At 39.5% G+C, this 17,385-nt stretch overlaps 1 protein-coding gene across 2 annotated transcripts in view; it reads left to right on the forward strand.

Moving 5' to 3' along the window:
* The window catches only part of GOLGA5 (golgin A5), a 28,455-nt gene extending 14,396 nt beyond the window's left edge, over window positions 1-14,059 (forward strand). The window contains exons 7-12 of one of the 2 annotated variants that reach the window (XM_008072611.1): window positions 759-887; window positions 4,951-5,049; window positions 8,243-8,468; window positions 10,479-10,584; window positions 12,156-12,219; window positions 13,483-14,059. In XM_008072611.1, coding sequence (XP_008070802.1) covers window positions 759-887; window positions 4,951-5,049; window positions 8,243-8,468; window positions 10,479-10,584; window positions 12,156-12,219; window positions 13,483-13,557 — 699 coding nt within the window. In that variant the 3' untranslated portion in view covers window positions 13,558-14,059. The remainder of the gene's footprint in view (window positions 1-758; window positions 888-4,950; window positions 5,050-8,242; window positions 8,469-10,478; window positions 10,585-12,155; window positions 12,220-13,482) is intronic. The other variant, XM_008072613.1, reaches the window with a different exon arrangement.
* The last annotated feature ends 3,326 nt before the right edge of the window (window positions 14,060-17,385 follow it).

Below are 17,385 nucleotides of genomic sequence, written 5' to 3' on the forward strand. Positions count from 1 at the left end.
ATTATCTGGGAGTCTTGTTAATCTCAGTTCCTTCGAACAATATGTGAAGTTCCAGAGTTTGTGGAGATGAGTATCAAACAGAATGTACCAAAAGATAAAAAGCAAAATTAAGATGCTATTTTAGTCTCCTTTATATGAATGGACTCATGCTTAACCCATAAGGGAAATACAGAAACCTAGAGCTCTTTGTCAGTAGGAGATTTGATAGGAAATCCAGAAGGTAGTTTTGGAGTTTGAGGAAGTGAGAGTAAGAAATATGGGAAAATATGAAAACCAGTAATAGTAAAAAAAAACAAAAACCAAAAACAAACCAGTAAAACTAAAACAAGAAAATTATATGCTAACTAAGGTGATAAAATGAGAAAGTTATTTTCTTACTGTATTTGATTACTGGAGAATGCACACAAAATGCAGTTTCAGAGGACTGATGTAGTGATGTCCTTTCTGGTGTTATATTTCGGTTATTTTTGAAATTACTGGCCTGACTAGGAGCATAAATCTCCCAGTGAGCCACTGGCTGCTCTTATTTGTGAGACTGGGTGGTCTGTGTGCTGCTACAGCTGTAGTGGTGTTCATTCCACTCACTGTTAGTGGCAGCACTTGATGAAGGCATCGGGTGGTGCACTCTTATGGACCAACATCATGCCTAGCCCATCTGATGCCTTCATGCCTGCAAGCCCATTCATGGAACATAACAGTTGCTAACAGTTGAACTGAGTAGTTAACTATTGCTTTCACATGTAAGTTCTTCTTCTTAGGAAATGGAGGCCCAGCAGGTTAATGAAGCAGAGTCGGCAAGAGAGCAGTTACAGGACCTGCATGACCAAATAGCTGGGCAGAAAGCGTCTAAGCAAGAGCTGGAGACAGAACTGGAGCGACTGAGGCAGGTGAGGGTTAGTGCGATGATCACTCGGGAGACCCTGTCCTGGCAATTGTGGAGACCTCCCTAGAGACAGAACTGAGGCAGGTGAGGGTTAGAGTGACGATCACTGGAGAGATCCTGCCCTGGCAGTCATGAGGACCTCTCAGTAGGGCGGTTTCCTGAAATTCATCTAGTGTAAGCTGAATATTTTTTCACAAGACTCACCTGCCTTGCCGTCTCCCCTTCTTGTTTTCTAACAAGTTTTTTAACAGGTGAAAAATCGAGGTATAGAACGGTCATGGGACTTGCCTAATACAGAACAACTATTTAGGGAATAGAGTGGAACCCAGGATTCTTGCCTCAGAGCCCTAAATTCTTTCTACTACCCTGTCTGTATGTTATTATGTCTCCTTGGATAGAAAACTTAAAATCATACAATATTAGTCAGTCTTCATAGTTTATTACATTTGTACTTTCAAGGAACAATGGTAAATGTTGTTTAATAGAAATACAAATATATTAGTCCCTTATTAACTGCTTTCTGCTGGAGAAAAAAATGCTTATGCAGGCTGTTGTTACAAATCATGTGTAAAATTATAATCTGTTGTTCAGTTAGCAGTTATGTGCTCCCAAGCCAAGTTATTTTACTTTAATGTACTTATATTAATATAATAATTTTTAACTAAAAGTTAAACATACTTATAGCCATATTTTCAGAATAAGATTCTCTTTCTAATATTAACAGCATCACTAATTTACAGAGTAACCACACTGTTATTAGTTATCTAGTATTCATTATCTTATAATAAAATCACCACATTCTCTTTATTTTACAGAAAACTATTATAATTCTCAGTGCATCACTTTTAACATTTGCAACTTTGTGTATCTAAGCCCTTTAAATATTTTTTCACTAGGATTTATTATTTCTGAAACTGTTTGTATTCTCAGAGAAATTTTTTAAATTATGAAAAATTTAAATTCATGTACTTAAAATCTATTTCCTGAGTGTTAAGGGAAATACTCGCCAGCAGCAAACTGTAGGGTTTGTCCTGGCTGTTGTAGATAATTTAGTTATAAGGTTAGGTGTCCTTGTAGAAATTGTATTTTAATCCCGTAAAGGGGCTGTTACATATTAAATGGCAACAATTTGATGTTCTTGATGGTTAATGCAATAATTTTCATTTTATTACAACAGATGGTTTATCATAGCCTCTTCCCAGGGTCCTTTTTAAAATGAGGGAGTTAAGTAGAGGAAAATGGAACTGAATGTAGCCGTGGGCTGTTTATTTAGTAATCAGATGTTCTTGGTGGAAAGTATTTAATCTTGGGATGGAATAGTCTTGAGTGCTCCTGATTAAGGAATTTCAGCTGTAAAATTTGTACTAGCCCAGAGCTTGAACTAAATCTCCCACGCTGATTACCTTTCTGATGTCTCTTTTCTTACTGTCTCGTGTTTGCAGTTTGTGAAAGGAGCAACTTGAGCTGCTGTCTCATGGAGTCTAGTTTCTCTGTCTCTCCTTCTTTAGACAGTGCCTGTGCTGCAGCTCTGCTCTGTCTGCACAGTGAAGCATAAAGCTTTGAAAGTTCTCAGTGACTTCTTTACTCTCCTTCCTGTTTTACGCTGCATGTCAGTTGCTTGGGCATACTTTTGCATTGACTTGTGCTTGCTCTTAGAACCTGGCCTGATGCCTCTCAAGTGTATCCACAGTGAGTTGGTGCACTTGTGCAATTGTGAATCTGAAGGTGTTTCTTTTTTCTCTCTTTCTTCTGTCAGTGCTGGAGCAGAACAGGTGCAAGATATTGCCTGATGCAGATAAGAACAGGAAAACTACTCAGCATCATTAACTGTTAGGGAAACACAAATTGAAACAGTGAGATACTACCAGAATAGCTACACTTACAAAGACTGACAGTACCAAGTTTTTAACAAGAATGTAGAAAAACTGGAACTCTTTCTTATTGTTGGTAGGAATGCAAAATGGTATAGCTATTTTGAAATCAATGCAGAAAACAGTTTGGCATTTTTCCTTTACGTTGGACATATACTTACCATATAGTCCTGCAGTTCTGTGCGTATGTGTCTGCTGAAGAAAAATGAAAACATGTGACCACATGAAGATTTGTGCTTTGACATCTGTAGGAACTTTATCCAAAAAAACCTGAAAACTAGAAAAGCCCTAAGTGTTTATCAGGGTGAATAGATATACATATTGTGATGTATCTATGCAATGAAATATTATTCAACAATAAAAAGGAGTGAACTGTTGGCACATACTACAACATGGAGGAATCTGAGACACATTATGCAAAGTGAAAGAAGCATGACAAAATATTATACACTATATGGTTTCATTCGTATAGCATTCTAGAAATGACAAAACTATAGTGGTAGAAGGCACATCAGTAGTTGTCAGGGGATGGGGAAAGGGGATTGAATGCAGAGGCCATAAGAGAACAACTTGAGGTGGTGGAAATGTTCTGTATGGTGATTGTGATAGTGGTTACACAATTGCAAACTCATCCAATTTTATACTTAAAATTGGTAAACTTGATTGTGTGTAAGTTAGACCTCAATGAAGCTAGTTTTTATAATGGTATTGTCTGCTAGTGTAAAAGGGAAAAACTACAAGGCCGGTTAATTGTCTATGGTTCTTTCTTTTCCTTCCATAAAATAATTTATTGGTTTTTCCCTAGCACTCAAAAACATATCTCCCCCTACTTAGTGTGATAACAAAATTAGATTAAAAATTTCTCTTTTTTAATACATGTATCTTCCATTTTTATTTTGTAAAATCATTGTCGTTAAATATTTTTCAAAAGCATAATTTTAATGGTTATATGATATTCCACAATAAAGATGGACTATAATTTGTTTAGCTATGTCCTGTTATAGAATGATTCTGTTTTTGTTGTCATTTTCTGAATTTTTTTATAATTGTCCTGGCATGAACATTTTTCTTTGACTTTAAATCTTTGTTTGCTTAAATGAAATTTTTGGGAGAAGAATTACTGGATCAAAAGCTATAACTCTTTAAAGCTCAATATATATTGCCTGATTACTTTTCAGAAGGAGTTTTTATTTTATTTTTTTGAGTCAGGGTCTCGCTCTATTTTTAAATTTCTTCCTCTTTTTTTTTGCTATTATCTTTTGGGGTCTTTCCTCCCATTGTATCTTCCAGCTGCTTTATATAAAAGTATTGATTTTTATGTATTATTTTGTACACCATCACCTTACTGAATTCCTGTTGTTCTTCCTTATTTTTTCTCATGTACTTTGCCTGCTTTTTACAAATCTATTTTCATGAACATTATATTACTATTCATATTAATATTTATCACATTTTGTGAATATTTTCTCTAGTTTGTTGTTGTTATTGATGTTCTTGGGGGTTTTTTTTTTTTTTGAGTTGGAGTCTCACTCTGTCACCCAGACTGGAGTGCAGTGGCTGCTCTCGCGATCCTTCCCCTACAGCCTTCCAAGTAGCTGGAACTACAGGCGCGCACTACCACGCCCAGCTAATTTTTGATTTATTGTAGAGATGAGGTCTCGCCAAGTTGCCCAGGCGGGTCTCGAACCCTCAGGCTCAGGCAATCCACTCACCTCGGCCTCCCAAAGAGCTGGGATTTCAGGCTGAGCCACTGAACCCAGCTGTTATTGATGTTCTTATATCTCAGGTTCTTGAAGAGATGACCCATTCTTTCTCATTGCTGCATGACAAAGTTTTTTGTTGTTGTTTTCTTGTGATTTATTATGTTAACAGTTATTTATGGACCTGAGTTTACAACATATGCTAAAGTATTAACTTCGATCAGACCTATCTAAGCCTGTTCATTTGTTCACTCAGTGTACACTAAGCGCACATGCTGATTGAGTGCTGCTGTGTGCCAGGCACTGCTCTAGGTATAAGGATGGACTAGGGAACACTGAGTTTTTATTAGACCCATCCCAGTCTGTCCATTTATTCACTCATTGTACACTCAATACATGCTGATTGAGTGTTGCTATGTGCCACATACTGTTCTAGGTATGAGGGTGGGATAGGAAACACTGATGAGCTTTTGTTTATTCGTGCCTTACTTTGTAGGAATTCCACTATATAGAAGAAGATTTGTATCGAACCAAAAACACATTGCAAAGCAGAATTAAAGATAGAGAAGAAGAAATTCAAAAACTCAGGAATCAGGTATGAATCACCATTCACAACTTAGGAAAAGATGCTACATTAAAAAAAAATGCAGTAAGATCTTTTTCCCATATTTTCACCTGAGTCCTGTTGTAGTTGTGACATGTTATTATCAACCTGGTACAGAATTTTTTATCTAATGCCAAGTCAACGTTTGCTTGATTTTTTGATTTGCTTCTTTATAGAAGTATCTTACAGCCAAAGTTACCTTAGGAGATGAGAATTATTCTAAAATTTTATACCTTTTGACTTCGTTATAATTGTACTGATTGTCAGCTTCATAATTGTGATTTAATTTTCCTAAGAGAAGCCCAATGATAAATCTTTCAATTAGCCATTGATAGGTCTCCTGTAAAATCACCAAGACCTTTTTTTTTTTTTTTTAAGTGAGAAAGCAGGATTTATCAAGAGGACAGAAAAGCTCCCACAGTGGTGGGGGACCTGAAGGGGTTGCCCCACCAAGACCTTTTTTAACGCTGAAAATATTAAAACACACAGAAAATAATGACCCTCAAGTGCCTACCATTCAGAATTACCAAAGCCTTTATCGTTAACCAATAGAATCATGCACTTACCCTGTAATTATACATTGACTTAATATATGATGTATTTATTGGCAATTTACATAATTTGCAGGAATCATTTTAATAATTTACATAAATTATTTCAGGTATGAAGCAATGAGGTCTTGCTTTGTTGCCTAGGCTGGTCTGGAACTCCTAGACTCAAGCAATCCTCCCACCTCAGCCTCCCAAGTTCTGGGATTACAGGTGTGAGCTACCATACCTGGCCAAATAGTCCATAATTTTAAATGTTTTGAAATACCTTGTCTTAATTTTTATGAGTTGGGAACAGCTAACTTATTTGAGTGTTCCCTTCTTCTTCCCTTATAAATGTTTATGAAATACTTATAAATGGGAATGTGACTTGCTAGCTAGTCAAAGGAGCAAAATTCACCAGTTGGTTAACCCTTAAACATGTCTATGTTTCCTAAATAATTATTGAGTACCTATTGTCTAAAATATTGTGCTGTCTTTTTAATAATCAATAATTTATCTTAAAGATTTTTTCATGTAATTAGAACAGAGGAAAACCTTTGTCTTATAGAATGAAGTTGACTTCTACAGTTGAAAAGAGATCAGCATCTTCTAAAAAAAAATCTGATTCTGAATGAACAACAAAAAAATCCGATTCTGAATGAACAACAAAAAATTTCGCTTCTATCTTACTACCTTTGGGCTTCCTGGGAGAGCAGTATGTTTGTTCCAAAAAATCAGTTTACCAGTTTAAATATTTTTTTCATTCTTTAAAAGCTATTACGTGAGTGTAAATAAAAACATATGGGGGAGAAAAATGAACCTTCGTCCTTATCCCCTAACTAGCTTTGTGGAGTCAACAAAAATTAATTTGGAATGAAGCCAAGTCTAAGCCATAAAAGTCCTAGGAGAAAGCATAGGAGAATCTTTTTGCAATTTAGAGATGACAGATATCTTAGGACACAAAAAGCACTAACCATAGAAGAAGAAAATGATAAACTGGAATTAATCAAAATTAAAAATTTCTGCTCATCAAGAGACATTGTTACAAAAAAGGGAAGAGAAGTAAGCCACAGACTGGTGGTGATATTTATAGCACATACATCTGACAAAGTGTATATATATAAAACCAGGGTAAGAACTCTTAATAGGAAAGATGCACAACAATTTCTTTTCAATGGACAAAGGACTTGAATAGACACTTCTCAGAAGAACATACAGGCATACCTAATTTTATCGCACTTTGCAAGTGCTGCATTTTTTACAAATTGAAGATTGTGGCAACCCATGTCAAGCAAGTCTGGGGCCATTTTTCCAACAGCATATGATCACTGTATCTGGGTCACATTTTGGTTAATTCTCACTGTATTTCAGATCTTTCATTATCATTATATCTGTTATAGTGATCTGTTATAGTGATCACTGTGATAAGTGACCTTTGATGTAACTATTAAATTGTTTTGGGGTGCCATGAACTGCACCCGTGTAACACAGTGAACTTTTAGTTGATAAATGTGGTGTGTGTTCTGGCTGTTCCACCAACTGTCTATTCCCACATCTCTCTCCCTCTCCTCGGGCCTCATTCTTTGAGGCACAGCAATATTGAAGAGTAGTGTATCTCTCACTTTAAATCAAAAACTAGAAATGATTAGTGAGGAAGGCATGTCAAAGCCAGGATAGGCCAAAAGCCAGGTTCTTTGTGCCAAATGGTTAGCCATATTGTGAATACAAAGTAAAACTTCTTAAAGGAAATTAAAAAATGCTACTCCAGTGAACAGATGAATGATAAGAAAGTAAACCAGCTTGATTGCTGATTTGGAGCAAATTTGAGTTGTCTGGAAAGAAAATCAAACCAGCTACAACATTCTCTTAAGCCAAAGCCTAACCCAGGCAAAGTGCTAACTCTCTTCAATTCTTTGAAGTCTTAGAGAGGTGAGGACTCTGCAGAAGAAAAGACTGAAGCTAGCAGAGGTTGGTTCATGAGGTTTAAGGAAATAAACTGTCTCTATAACATAAAGATGCAAGGTGAAGCAGCAAGTGCTGATGGAGAAGCCACAGCAAGTTCTCCAGAAGATCAAGTCAAGATCATGGATGAAGGTGGCTATACTAACAGCAGATTTCCAGTGTGTACGAAACAGCCTTCTATTGGAAGAAGATGCCATTTAGAGCTTTCTTAGCAAGAGAGGAGTCAGTGCTTGGCTTCAGAGCTCTTTGAAAATAACTTTTTTTTTTTTTGAGTTGGAGTCTCACTCTGTCACCCAGACTGGAGTGCAGTGGCCGCTCCCAGCCATTGCACCTCGCCTGCTGGGCTCCGGCGATCCTTCCGCTCAGCCTTCCAAGTAGCTGTAACTACAGGCACGCGCTACTACGCCCAGCTAATTTTTGATTTAGTGTAGAGATGAAGTCTTGCTAAGTTGCCCAGGAGGGTCTCGAACCCGCGGGCTCAGGCAGTCCACTCACCTCGGCCTCCCTGAGGCGTGGGATTACAGGCTGAACCACCAAGCCCAGTTTGAAAATAACTTTTCTAAGCAGTGAAAGAATTATTAGAGTTTTGAAAAATCAATGCTACCATTGTTTTGTGAAAATATAGTTGTGTGGTTTCTACATTGTATGACTTTCAGTTTATGTACTAATTTCGTGAACACGTTATCTTTCAGCTTACCAATAAGACTTTAAGCAATAGCAGTCAGTCTGAGTTGGAAAGCCGGCTCCATCAGCTGACAGAGACTCTCATCCAGAAGCAGACCATGCTGGAGAGCCTCAGCACTGAGAAGAACTCTCTGGTCTTTCAGCTGGAGCGCCTAGAACAGCAGGTGAACTCCGTCTCTGGAAGCAGCAGTAATGGGTCCTCTATTAACATGCCTGGGATCGACAATGGTGAAGGTAATACAAAAAAATCCCAAAAGAGCATTTCATTCAAATATGATTTGAAAAATCGCAGAAAGACTATTTTTATTTGGAAAGTAGCTTCACCCAGTGAAGAGACCAGTTTTCCCGTGTGAGACCTGAGCCTTGTACTGTATAATGTTGTCATTAGTGAACTGGGTAGTGGGCCGATTAACATCCTTCACCAGCATTAGGCTTGAGGAAAGGAGACCTGGGGATTGATCATCATATTGAAATGTATACAGTACTTACTGAGATGGTGTTGACAGGTTAATTGAGTAAGGTACTTTCAGGAAACTCCAAAACAAGATGCACTTTAATAATCTTCCAGTAAATAATTATGAATATTAAACCTCATACATATTAATATAAAAGCTAATAAGTATATCTATGCTCTATAATTATAATGAAGAAATCTAAAGAGTCACAAAATATGAAATCAAAAAGAATATTACAGAATAAACATCAACAGATCTGATTTTATTCTCAGAACTTCATAGTCTACAGGTGGTCATTCAGCAAACCTTTCAAGTTCTTTGGCTTTACATTTATTTTTCCTTGGTTAGAAAAAAATCCCCAAGTATGGGTATGGATTGTCTTGAAATAGGGTGTTCAAGGAAGCCTCATTGAGTGCGGCATCAAAGAAGGTAAGGTAGTGATCAGTGAAGAGGCCAGGAGGAATACTGTCCAGACAGAGTAAAGGACAGGCACAGAGAACTGAGGTAGGGGTGTGCCTGCCCTATTTGAGGAACAGCAAGAGTCCAGAAGTTGGAGGAGACTGGGTAAAGGAGACGGAAGGTGAGTCCAGGGCAGCTGGAGTAGACTGGGTGAAGAGACGGAAGGTGAGTCCAGAGCAGCTGGTGTAGACTGAGGGAAGGACATGGAAGGAGATTCCAGGGCCTGGAGTAGACTGCGTGAAACAGACAGAAGTTGAGTCAGGGCAACTTGAGTCGGCTGGGTGGAAGAAAAGGAAAGAGTCCAGGACAGCTGGTGTAGACTGAGTGAAGGGGATGGAAGGTGAGTCCAGGGCAGCTGGAGTAGGCTGGGTGAAGGAGTCAGGAAGTGAGTCTAGGACAGCTGCAGTAGACTGGGTGAAGGAGAAGAAAGTCTAGAGCAGCTGGAGTAGACTTGGTAAAGGAGATGGGGTTGAGTCTGTGCTTGAGCAGGCTATTTGGCCTGTATGTGGAGTTTGACTGTGAGTGTGGTGGAGAGTCTTTCAAGGGTCTTGAGGGGTGGCTTGTCTGAGTTGCGTTTTAACAGGACGCCTCCGGCAGTTTTGTCCAATAGAATCCTGAGTGCCAATAGGGGAAGCTGGAGACCCATGGGCTACTGAATTAATCCGTGTCTAGTTGGGATCTAGAGCAGAGTGGGATTGTGGAGTAGTTTTAGGATTTATTTTAGAAGTGAGGTACCAGGGTTCACTTGCAGCCGGATATGGAGTTTGAGAGAAAGAAAGGAGGAAAGGACTGTGGCTTGAGCAAATGGAGAACGGAGATCTGTCCTAGGTGGACATGGCTGGAACTGCAGGTAGGCGGGAATTCAGTCATAGTTTAGGGTGTGCTGAGCGTGCCGCACCTGTTGGACATCCTGGTGGAGGGGAATGGACCGTGGGTGAGTCTGGCATGACTGGGAGTCTGAGCTGGAATGCAGATGGGGAGCCCCCACTGTGCAGAAAGGCTGTCGGCCTCACTGCTGGTAGGTAGGAACAGAGGGTCCGTGAGTCTCGCTGCCCTTGGGTGTTTGTCAACTCTTGAATTGTGGCTAAAATTAGTCTCTCAGTTTTTTCACTTTTCTTTTTGTGGATTTGGAAGTTTGAACTTTTTATGTAATCAAATATATCTTCATGGTTTCATCTCCTTTAGTGTAATGCTTAGAGGGTCAACCTTGAGAATTCCTTCCATATGTAATATGAATGTATTTCCAACTATAGTTTTTCTTAGCAAGTTAAATTAACTTTCTTAGAAAGTTAATTCTGGTCTCAGTACAGTAACTTTCTTATTCAAACAGGTGCACGTTTGCGAAATGTTCCTGTTCTTTTTAATGACACAGAAGCTAATCTGGCAGGGATGTATGGGAAGGTTCGCAAAGCTGCCAGTTCAATTGACCAGTTTAGGTAAGCAATGCCAGGAGGAGGAATGATGGATTGTCAGCTGCTTTTATAATATTTCCAGTTGTTCTGATCATGGTGAAGCCCATCAGGCAGAGGTGATATTTAAAGTGACATTTACCTATTCCTTTTGTAACATTCCAGTGTCGTGAAATTGTTTCAAGAGGTCTGCCAGTCCCTACATTTTATTGACAATAATTAACCCTGACTACCTTGCTTCTCTCTATGAAAAATTCTATGTTTAAAACTCTCCTTAAATTTTATTGAGAAAACCCTATCTCATGTAAAAGAATCCATTTGAATGTTTTATCTCAGTACTTTGTCATATGATTAGAATAAAAGATGCTACTATAGATAACTGATCAATACTTATATATACACACTTTTTTTTTAAGTCAGTGTAGTCTCAGACTAGAGTGCAATGACATGCTCACGGCTACCACAGCCTTGACCTGCTTGCTTGGGTAATCCTTTTGCCTCAGTCTTCCAAGTAGCTGGAACTACAGGCATGCCTGGATAATCTTTTGATTTATTTGTAGAAATGAGATCTCAACAAGTTGCTCAGCCTGGTCTTGAACCCCTGGGCCCAGGCAATCCTCTTGCCTCCACCTCCCACAGTGCTGGAATTACAGGTGTGAGCCACCAAGTCTGGCCTATTTTAGAATATATTCTTATATATTAAATAACATAATTTGTATTTTGTGTATATTTATATATAAATTTTTTGTACTAACAGGCATTCACCTTTTCAAGAAAATATTTTAAGAATTTTCATATAGCCTTGTTAAAGTTCATGTCTAAATAACCTGCTACAATTCTTTTCCTTTGAATGTTTGTAATTAAACAGTTTTAATGAATTGTTTGCATAACAGTAATCTTTTCTTACTTTTTTGTGTCAAATTAAACTATGGTGTTAAAAATAATATTGACATACTGAGATTTCCTGAAATGGAGGGACCAGGGTTCCTTAATCATTATCTCTAGTCGAGCATATCTATTTTAACTATTCATTTATTCAGCAAACATAGTGGAAGTGAACGGTGTAGAAAGATGTATCTGCTTATACACATATCAGTCCTGACAGGAAAAAATGTTGCCAAGGGGCGTGAGTAACAATGTCTAGATGTGGTCTGCACTTGGGTTTCTATAGCTAGGTATCATTCAGGAGCATGTGTCTGTGAAAAAGCTTCCAGATTAGCTCTTTTCAGGTTAGTGCCAAGCAGACTATTTTTTCCCCTATTCATGTGGTTGGCACTTAGCTTATCTTAACTAACTTCTTTAGGTCCTAGAAGAAAAACGATTTAAGGGGGAACAAGTTTGTGTTCTGCAGCTGTGGCCATAGAATTAAGAGAAATACCTTGTGCTAACACTTAGTAGGCAAGCCCCAAGTATTTGTTTACTACAATGACGTTTCTATATGGTTATTTAACAATCTATGATAAAAATAAGCCTTCTGTGGTAGCCACAAAAATAGTTTAAATGAGTGAAATTTTTAAAGTGTCCTTAGATGTTACCACGGAAAGACTTGTTTTGGTTGTAATTCTCTTTCCTACCCACCCCTCTACCTGTTTGCACAGTATCCGTCTAGGAATTTTCCTCCGAAGATACCCCATAGCACGCGTTTTTGTAATTATATATATGGTAAGTAAACTTCTTTGAAAAAACAGCTACACTTGGTTTTTAACTAGTTTTTTTCAGCTGTTGATCTTTATATTTGGCAATCAAAGAGTGGAACTCATTCTTGGTAATTAAGATTTTTTTAATAAAGTAGAATACAAGTTAGCAATTCTTTATGTTGAGAATATAAATTACTCAAAGACTCTTCCTATAAATAAAATAAAGTTTAGTGAAGTTTAGTAGTTACCTCCATTTTTAAGCCTCTCTAATGATAATGAAACAGAACAATTGATTTCAGTTTTATCTTAATGTTGTAAAGTTGTTTTAATTATTTTAATATGTTTTGCTTTATTATCTAAAAGGATCTCCAGATTGATTTACTTTCTTCCAGATTTCTTAGCTTTAATAAGACAGTCTTAATAGTTTGGGACTATTCTGTGTGCATGTGTCTAAAAGTAATTAGATTGAATTAAGATGGGCTGTTTTCTTGAGAAGAATAAAAGCCTGTTTAAATAGAAATTTCTCTGTGATCCACTAGAGGGAAGAGTTATTCCTTTAAACAAAAAGTTTTTAAGAGGGGGAGGATAGGGAGATTAAAAAAAAAAGTAATGGTATCAGAAAGGTTTCAGAATATGCCCCTAGGGATGGTGCCGTGTTAGGGATCCTGAGTAGCACAGGCATCACCTGTCAGCAGGGGTGTGATTAGTGCCCACTGCCAAGATCCTTGGTGATGGAATCTTGTGTCCCCTCATAACTGCCATGAGGGAATTCGTGGGAATTTCTCTCTGCAGATTGTGTACTAGGCCCTAAGTCAGCCTCTGCAACCTGACATACTCTTGTTGAGAATGTCTGTCCATCTCTTCACCATATCCTGCTGAACCCTCTTCAGAGCATCAGCCATCACCCTGTTGTAAACATGTTTTTCCAACCAGCTCTTTGTACACCTGGCATTTTTTCATGCCATCCACTCTGCATTATATCACCTGACTGGTTATTGATGCAAACGTGTACACCTTATGAATGTGTCTACTCCCCTCACATGAACTCTGAGGGTATAGCAGCTCTTTATTACACTCCACTGTGCTTTCTCGTTTAATAGTTTGTTCATTAGTTCCTTCATTGTTATGCAGTAAACATTCACTGAGCCTCTCATGCTTTAGACATGGTGCATCCCACAGGGGACACAGAGATGAAACAGGATTCCTCCCTCAGGGTACTACTACACCAGGGGTCTTCAGTAAAGATTGGTTTATTGGCTAATGCATAAACTCTTTTTTCTTTGTTTAGGCTTTGCTTCACCTCTGGGTTATGATTGTTCTGTTGACGTACACACCAGAGATGCACCATGACCAACCAATATAGCAAATGAACTGCATCCAGGTGTTGCGATGATGGTTATCTCTTTCTAGACTTGGGGTCTGCAGATAGGCCCATTGCCTAAAATTACTGAGAAGGGTGCACAAGATTACTTTATCACTACAGGCTTTTAACTTTAAGTTATTATACAAGTATTCTGCTACTTAAATCTTCCTCTTATTTTCTTTGAATGGTAAGATGTTCTAAAATAGTAATTTAACACTCTCAGCTCTGCTTTTTTACTTCAGTGGTCCTAACATGTATGTATAGATAGATGTGGGGTCGTTCACCTCTGTACAGACCATCCTGTATTTTAAGTGACACTGATTATGGGTTTTAATCAGGGAAGCTAATTGTATTTAGTGATAAAAATAAAAAGTTTTCCTTTTTGATAATTCAGTCTGCTTTTGTATTTTCATATATTTAACTTTGCAGATAGAGATTTACTTTTTACATGTTAAAGGCCTTATTGGTGTAAATCTTTTTATTTATAAATACATAAATAAAATTTACTGTGCATTTTTCTCTGTTAAAATAATGATTTTTCATCCCAATAAAGAAGACCTTTCCAGATGGACTTTGGTGAGTAGAGCTAGAAATCAGCAGTTAAAGTCACTAGTGAGTGATTCCTGGTGGTTTTCATTGCTCCCTTGTGTACACACTGGCTGCCCGTGGTCCCCTGTGGTGTCTTCCTTGGCTTCTTACTCATCCGTCATCTTCCTCCTCCTCTTCCCTTTTCTCTAGACCGAACCTTGTATTAGCTTGTGATACCCCACAGCCCTGCATGCAGCATTGAAGAATCAGTCTGTTTTAGCAACCTATGCATTTACAAACACTCTATTGCAAAGATATTATAGAGTCATTCCTTGAAAAGGGGCATCTCATTTGAAAAGAGTCCAGTATAATATCTGTTTGATTTTCACATTCATCTGCACATCTGAATTCTTAAGTAGTTAGTCAGCCAGGTCCTGGTGGTCTCTCTTCATATGTAATTGACAGGCACGGGTCCTGGGCTGTGCAGGTTGCAGTCCTTCCTGTCAGGGCAGTGTCTTTGAGGCAGCTGCTTGCTGCCTCACTGAAAACTTGGCCAGAGCTGCTGTTCTCAGTGCACTGCTACCATGACTTCAGCTGACAGATAAGCCCCATAAATCCTTTGGAGTTGTGGTACGCTGTTAGATGTGTGTGCTTCTCCTTTTTCATCAGAAAATGAAATTTTAAAGTTAATCTTAGGTGCGTTTGGCCTTAATGAAAAAGGCAGAAAGATCCACGTTGTATGGAGGTAGGTGTTGGTCTGGAGATGAAGACACATTGCTGACCCTAGAGAGGGTTTAGGGCATAGTCTTGCTCCGGCATGATAGCCATCAGCGCCTGAGCTGGTAAGTCTCACTCAGAGACTAGGAATTCAGCAAGAGTTTAGTCTTGTTAATTTATTTTAAAGGTTTTTTTCCCCTCTCCTAATTTAGAAATATTTCTGGAAAATGGTTAAAACCAGATGACAAACTTGAAACAGCACATGCATTATCATCATACGTTGCCAGACTTCCCATCTCCTGTGTCTTCCTGGCTTTTGTTGGGATGTCTCTAAATCTTTACACATTCTTGGCTTTGAAAATAGTTTGACAGTGTACTTCCGGAATTATTTTTCTGCAGTTGCTTAAAGCTTTAATTGGGTTTCAGTTTCAGGATTCTACCACTAACAAACTGGGAGATTTTTAAAAGTGTTTGTTTATTCACTTATCCTCAGATAGCACGAAACCTCTTGACCTAATTGAAAGGTTGCACAAAAGCTGAGTTTTTTCCTTCTGAAACCAATATATTTATTTGTTGACATTTTAATAAATATGTATACACACACATATATATTATCAGAGCTGTTGAATTTCCCTGTCTCTAGACTGAGTACTTAGCAAACAATACCATTTCTGTTCCTGCTGAACGAAAACCTGAAGAACATAGATTTAGTTAAAATATGGTGGAAAATGGGAAGTAGAATGTCTGGGCAACATAGGGTCAACAGCCAGCTCACCAGAAGGGTGGGGAAGCTAATCACCTGGGCCTCCCTGGGCACCCACTCCTGCTGCAGAGGCCGGTCAAATGTTGGGAAGGCCAGTAGGCATCTCAGTGTGGATGGACACAGAGGAAAGAGCTGGTAAGGCCTGACGGATAGTCAAGGACAGGTGGCTTAAGGGACATCAGGCTTTGAGTGGCCAGGACAGAAATGACTGGGATGGTTGCTCCCATCACTGGGAGCCGTTAGTTAAATAATTCTGAACCTCCACACTTAATCAGTGGCCTGCTTTTCAGACATGCTCAGAACACAGACTCCTCAAATAAGTGAAACACTTTTATAAGAGCACATGAGCATCAGGTGTTATGCATGGAAGCCTTATTGGGAGATGATGTTTCAAGGAAAAATGTGGGCAGTAAAATCATTTTAAGCCAAAAGACTATAGAGTAACTCGAGTTATGAATGCTCTGTGTTCTGCTCGCTTCCAGGAGCTGGGAATAGAGTGGTGGACAAAGAAATACCTGCCCAAGCTGGCCTTGTGGGGGAAGTGTTAAGTGCTATAAAAAAAGTAACAGTTGAGCCAGGCTCGGTGGCTCAGCCTGTAATCCCGCGCCTTTGGGAGGCTGAGGTGAGTGGATTGCCCGAGCCTGCGGGTTCGAGACCCGCCTGGGCGGGCAAGACCTCATCTCTACAATAAATCAAAAAATTAGCCGGGCATGGTAGCACGCCTATAATTCCAGCTACGCAGAAGGCTGAGGCGGAAGGATCGCCAGAGCCCAGCAGGTGGAGGCTGCGGTGGCCGGGAGCGGCCACTACAGTCTGGGCAACAGAGTGAGACTCCAACTCAAAAACAAACAAAAACAACAAAAAAAAGTACAGTTGGGTAAAAGCAGTGAGGGGGTTGGGGTGGGGGTAACTCAGGAAGTCTGCAGAAGTGGTTTAGCAAAGTGGTGGGCCACATGAAATCCGGGGTGGGAGAAGGTTCAGGAAGGAGCTCACAGCTTCTGAGTGGGCACGGGCTGTGTGTCAAAGACTAGAGGCCGGTGGGATGGCAGCGTGAGGGGACAGGGAGGGTCGGGCCAGGTCCAAGAGGACCTGCAAGCTGCCGTTAGGACTTCAGATCGAAAGTCCCTTTTTGTTTCTTGGCAGCACCCTGTGCCCCTGAACCACCACCTTTAGCAGGGAAAACTTGTAAACATCTATGTTTGAGAATCTGCAGACTACAGTTCCACTTGTCAGTGCTACAGATACGGTAGCAATGACTTATTTTGTGGAGGTGAGGACGGGCTGTGCCAGAGCAGGTGCTTTCCTATGTAGTGGCTAAGACCACTGAATCAATGAATGTGTAGACTCCCCAAAACCTTCTTGGTCTGCACACTGCAGGTGATTCTTCATAAAGTCCAAGAGTAGAGCTCTTCGTGTCTGAAGGCAGATGTCTTCCATCCTTGACTAGCCAACAGCGTGACTCACGGGCTGGCAATGCTGGTGCCATGAACTGAAATGTCTTCCGACCCCTCGGTGTCTGACTTGTAACTGGCCCATGACTGATGTTCATGGAACATCACTGACTGAGTCAAGCAGAGCACTGAGCTCTGCACGACCCCCCAGAGCTTCCTGGACCCTCTCCAGCATCATCCCATTCATACAGCTCATCTGGCTTCTAAACCACAGCAAAGGAGAAGTAACTGGCCAGGCACCTCGACAGTGGTGTCAACTTAGACTGGGCGGCTCAGCAGGGCTTCCCCCAAAAGAGAAGGCTGCGAGGATTTAGAATATAAACGCAGAAGATGACCTGGTGAAATTGCTGATTGTACATGTTCATAGGT

The sequence above is a fragment of the Carlito syrichta genome, unplaced genomic scaffold (genome assembly GCF_000164805.1).
Source record: "Carlito syrichta isolate Samal-C Ts95f unplaced genomic scaffold, Tarsius_syrichta-2.0.1 Scaffold315360, whole genome shotgun sequence".
NCBI lineage: Eukaryota > Metazoa > Chordata > Mammalia > Primates > Tarsiidae > Carlito > Carlito syrichta.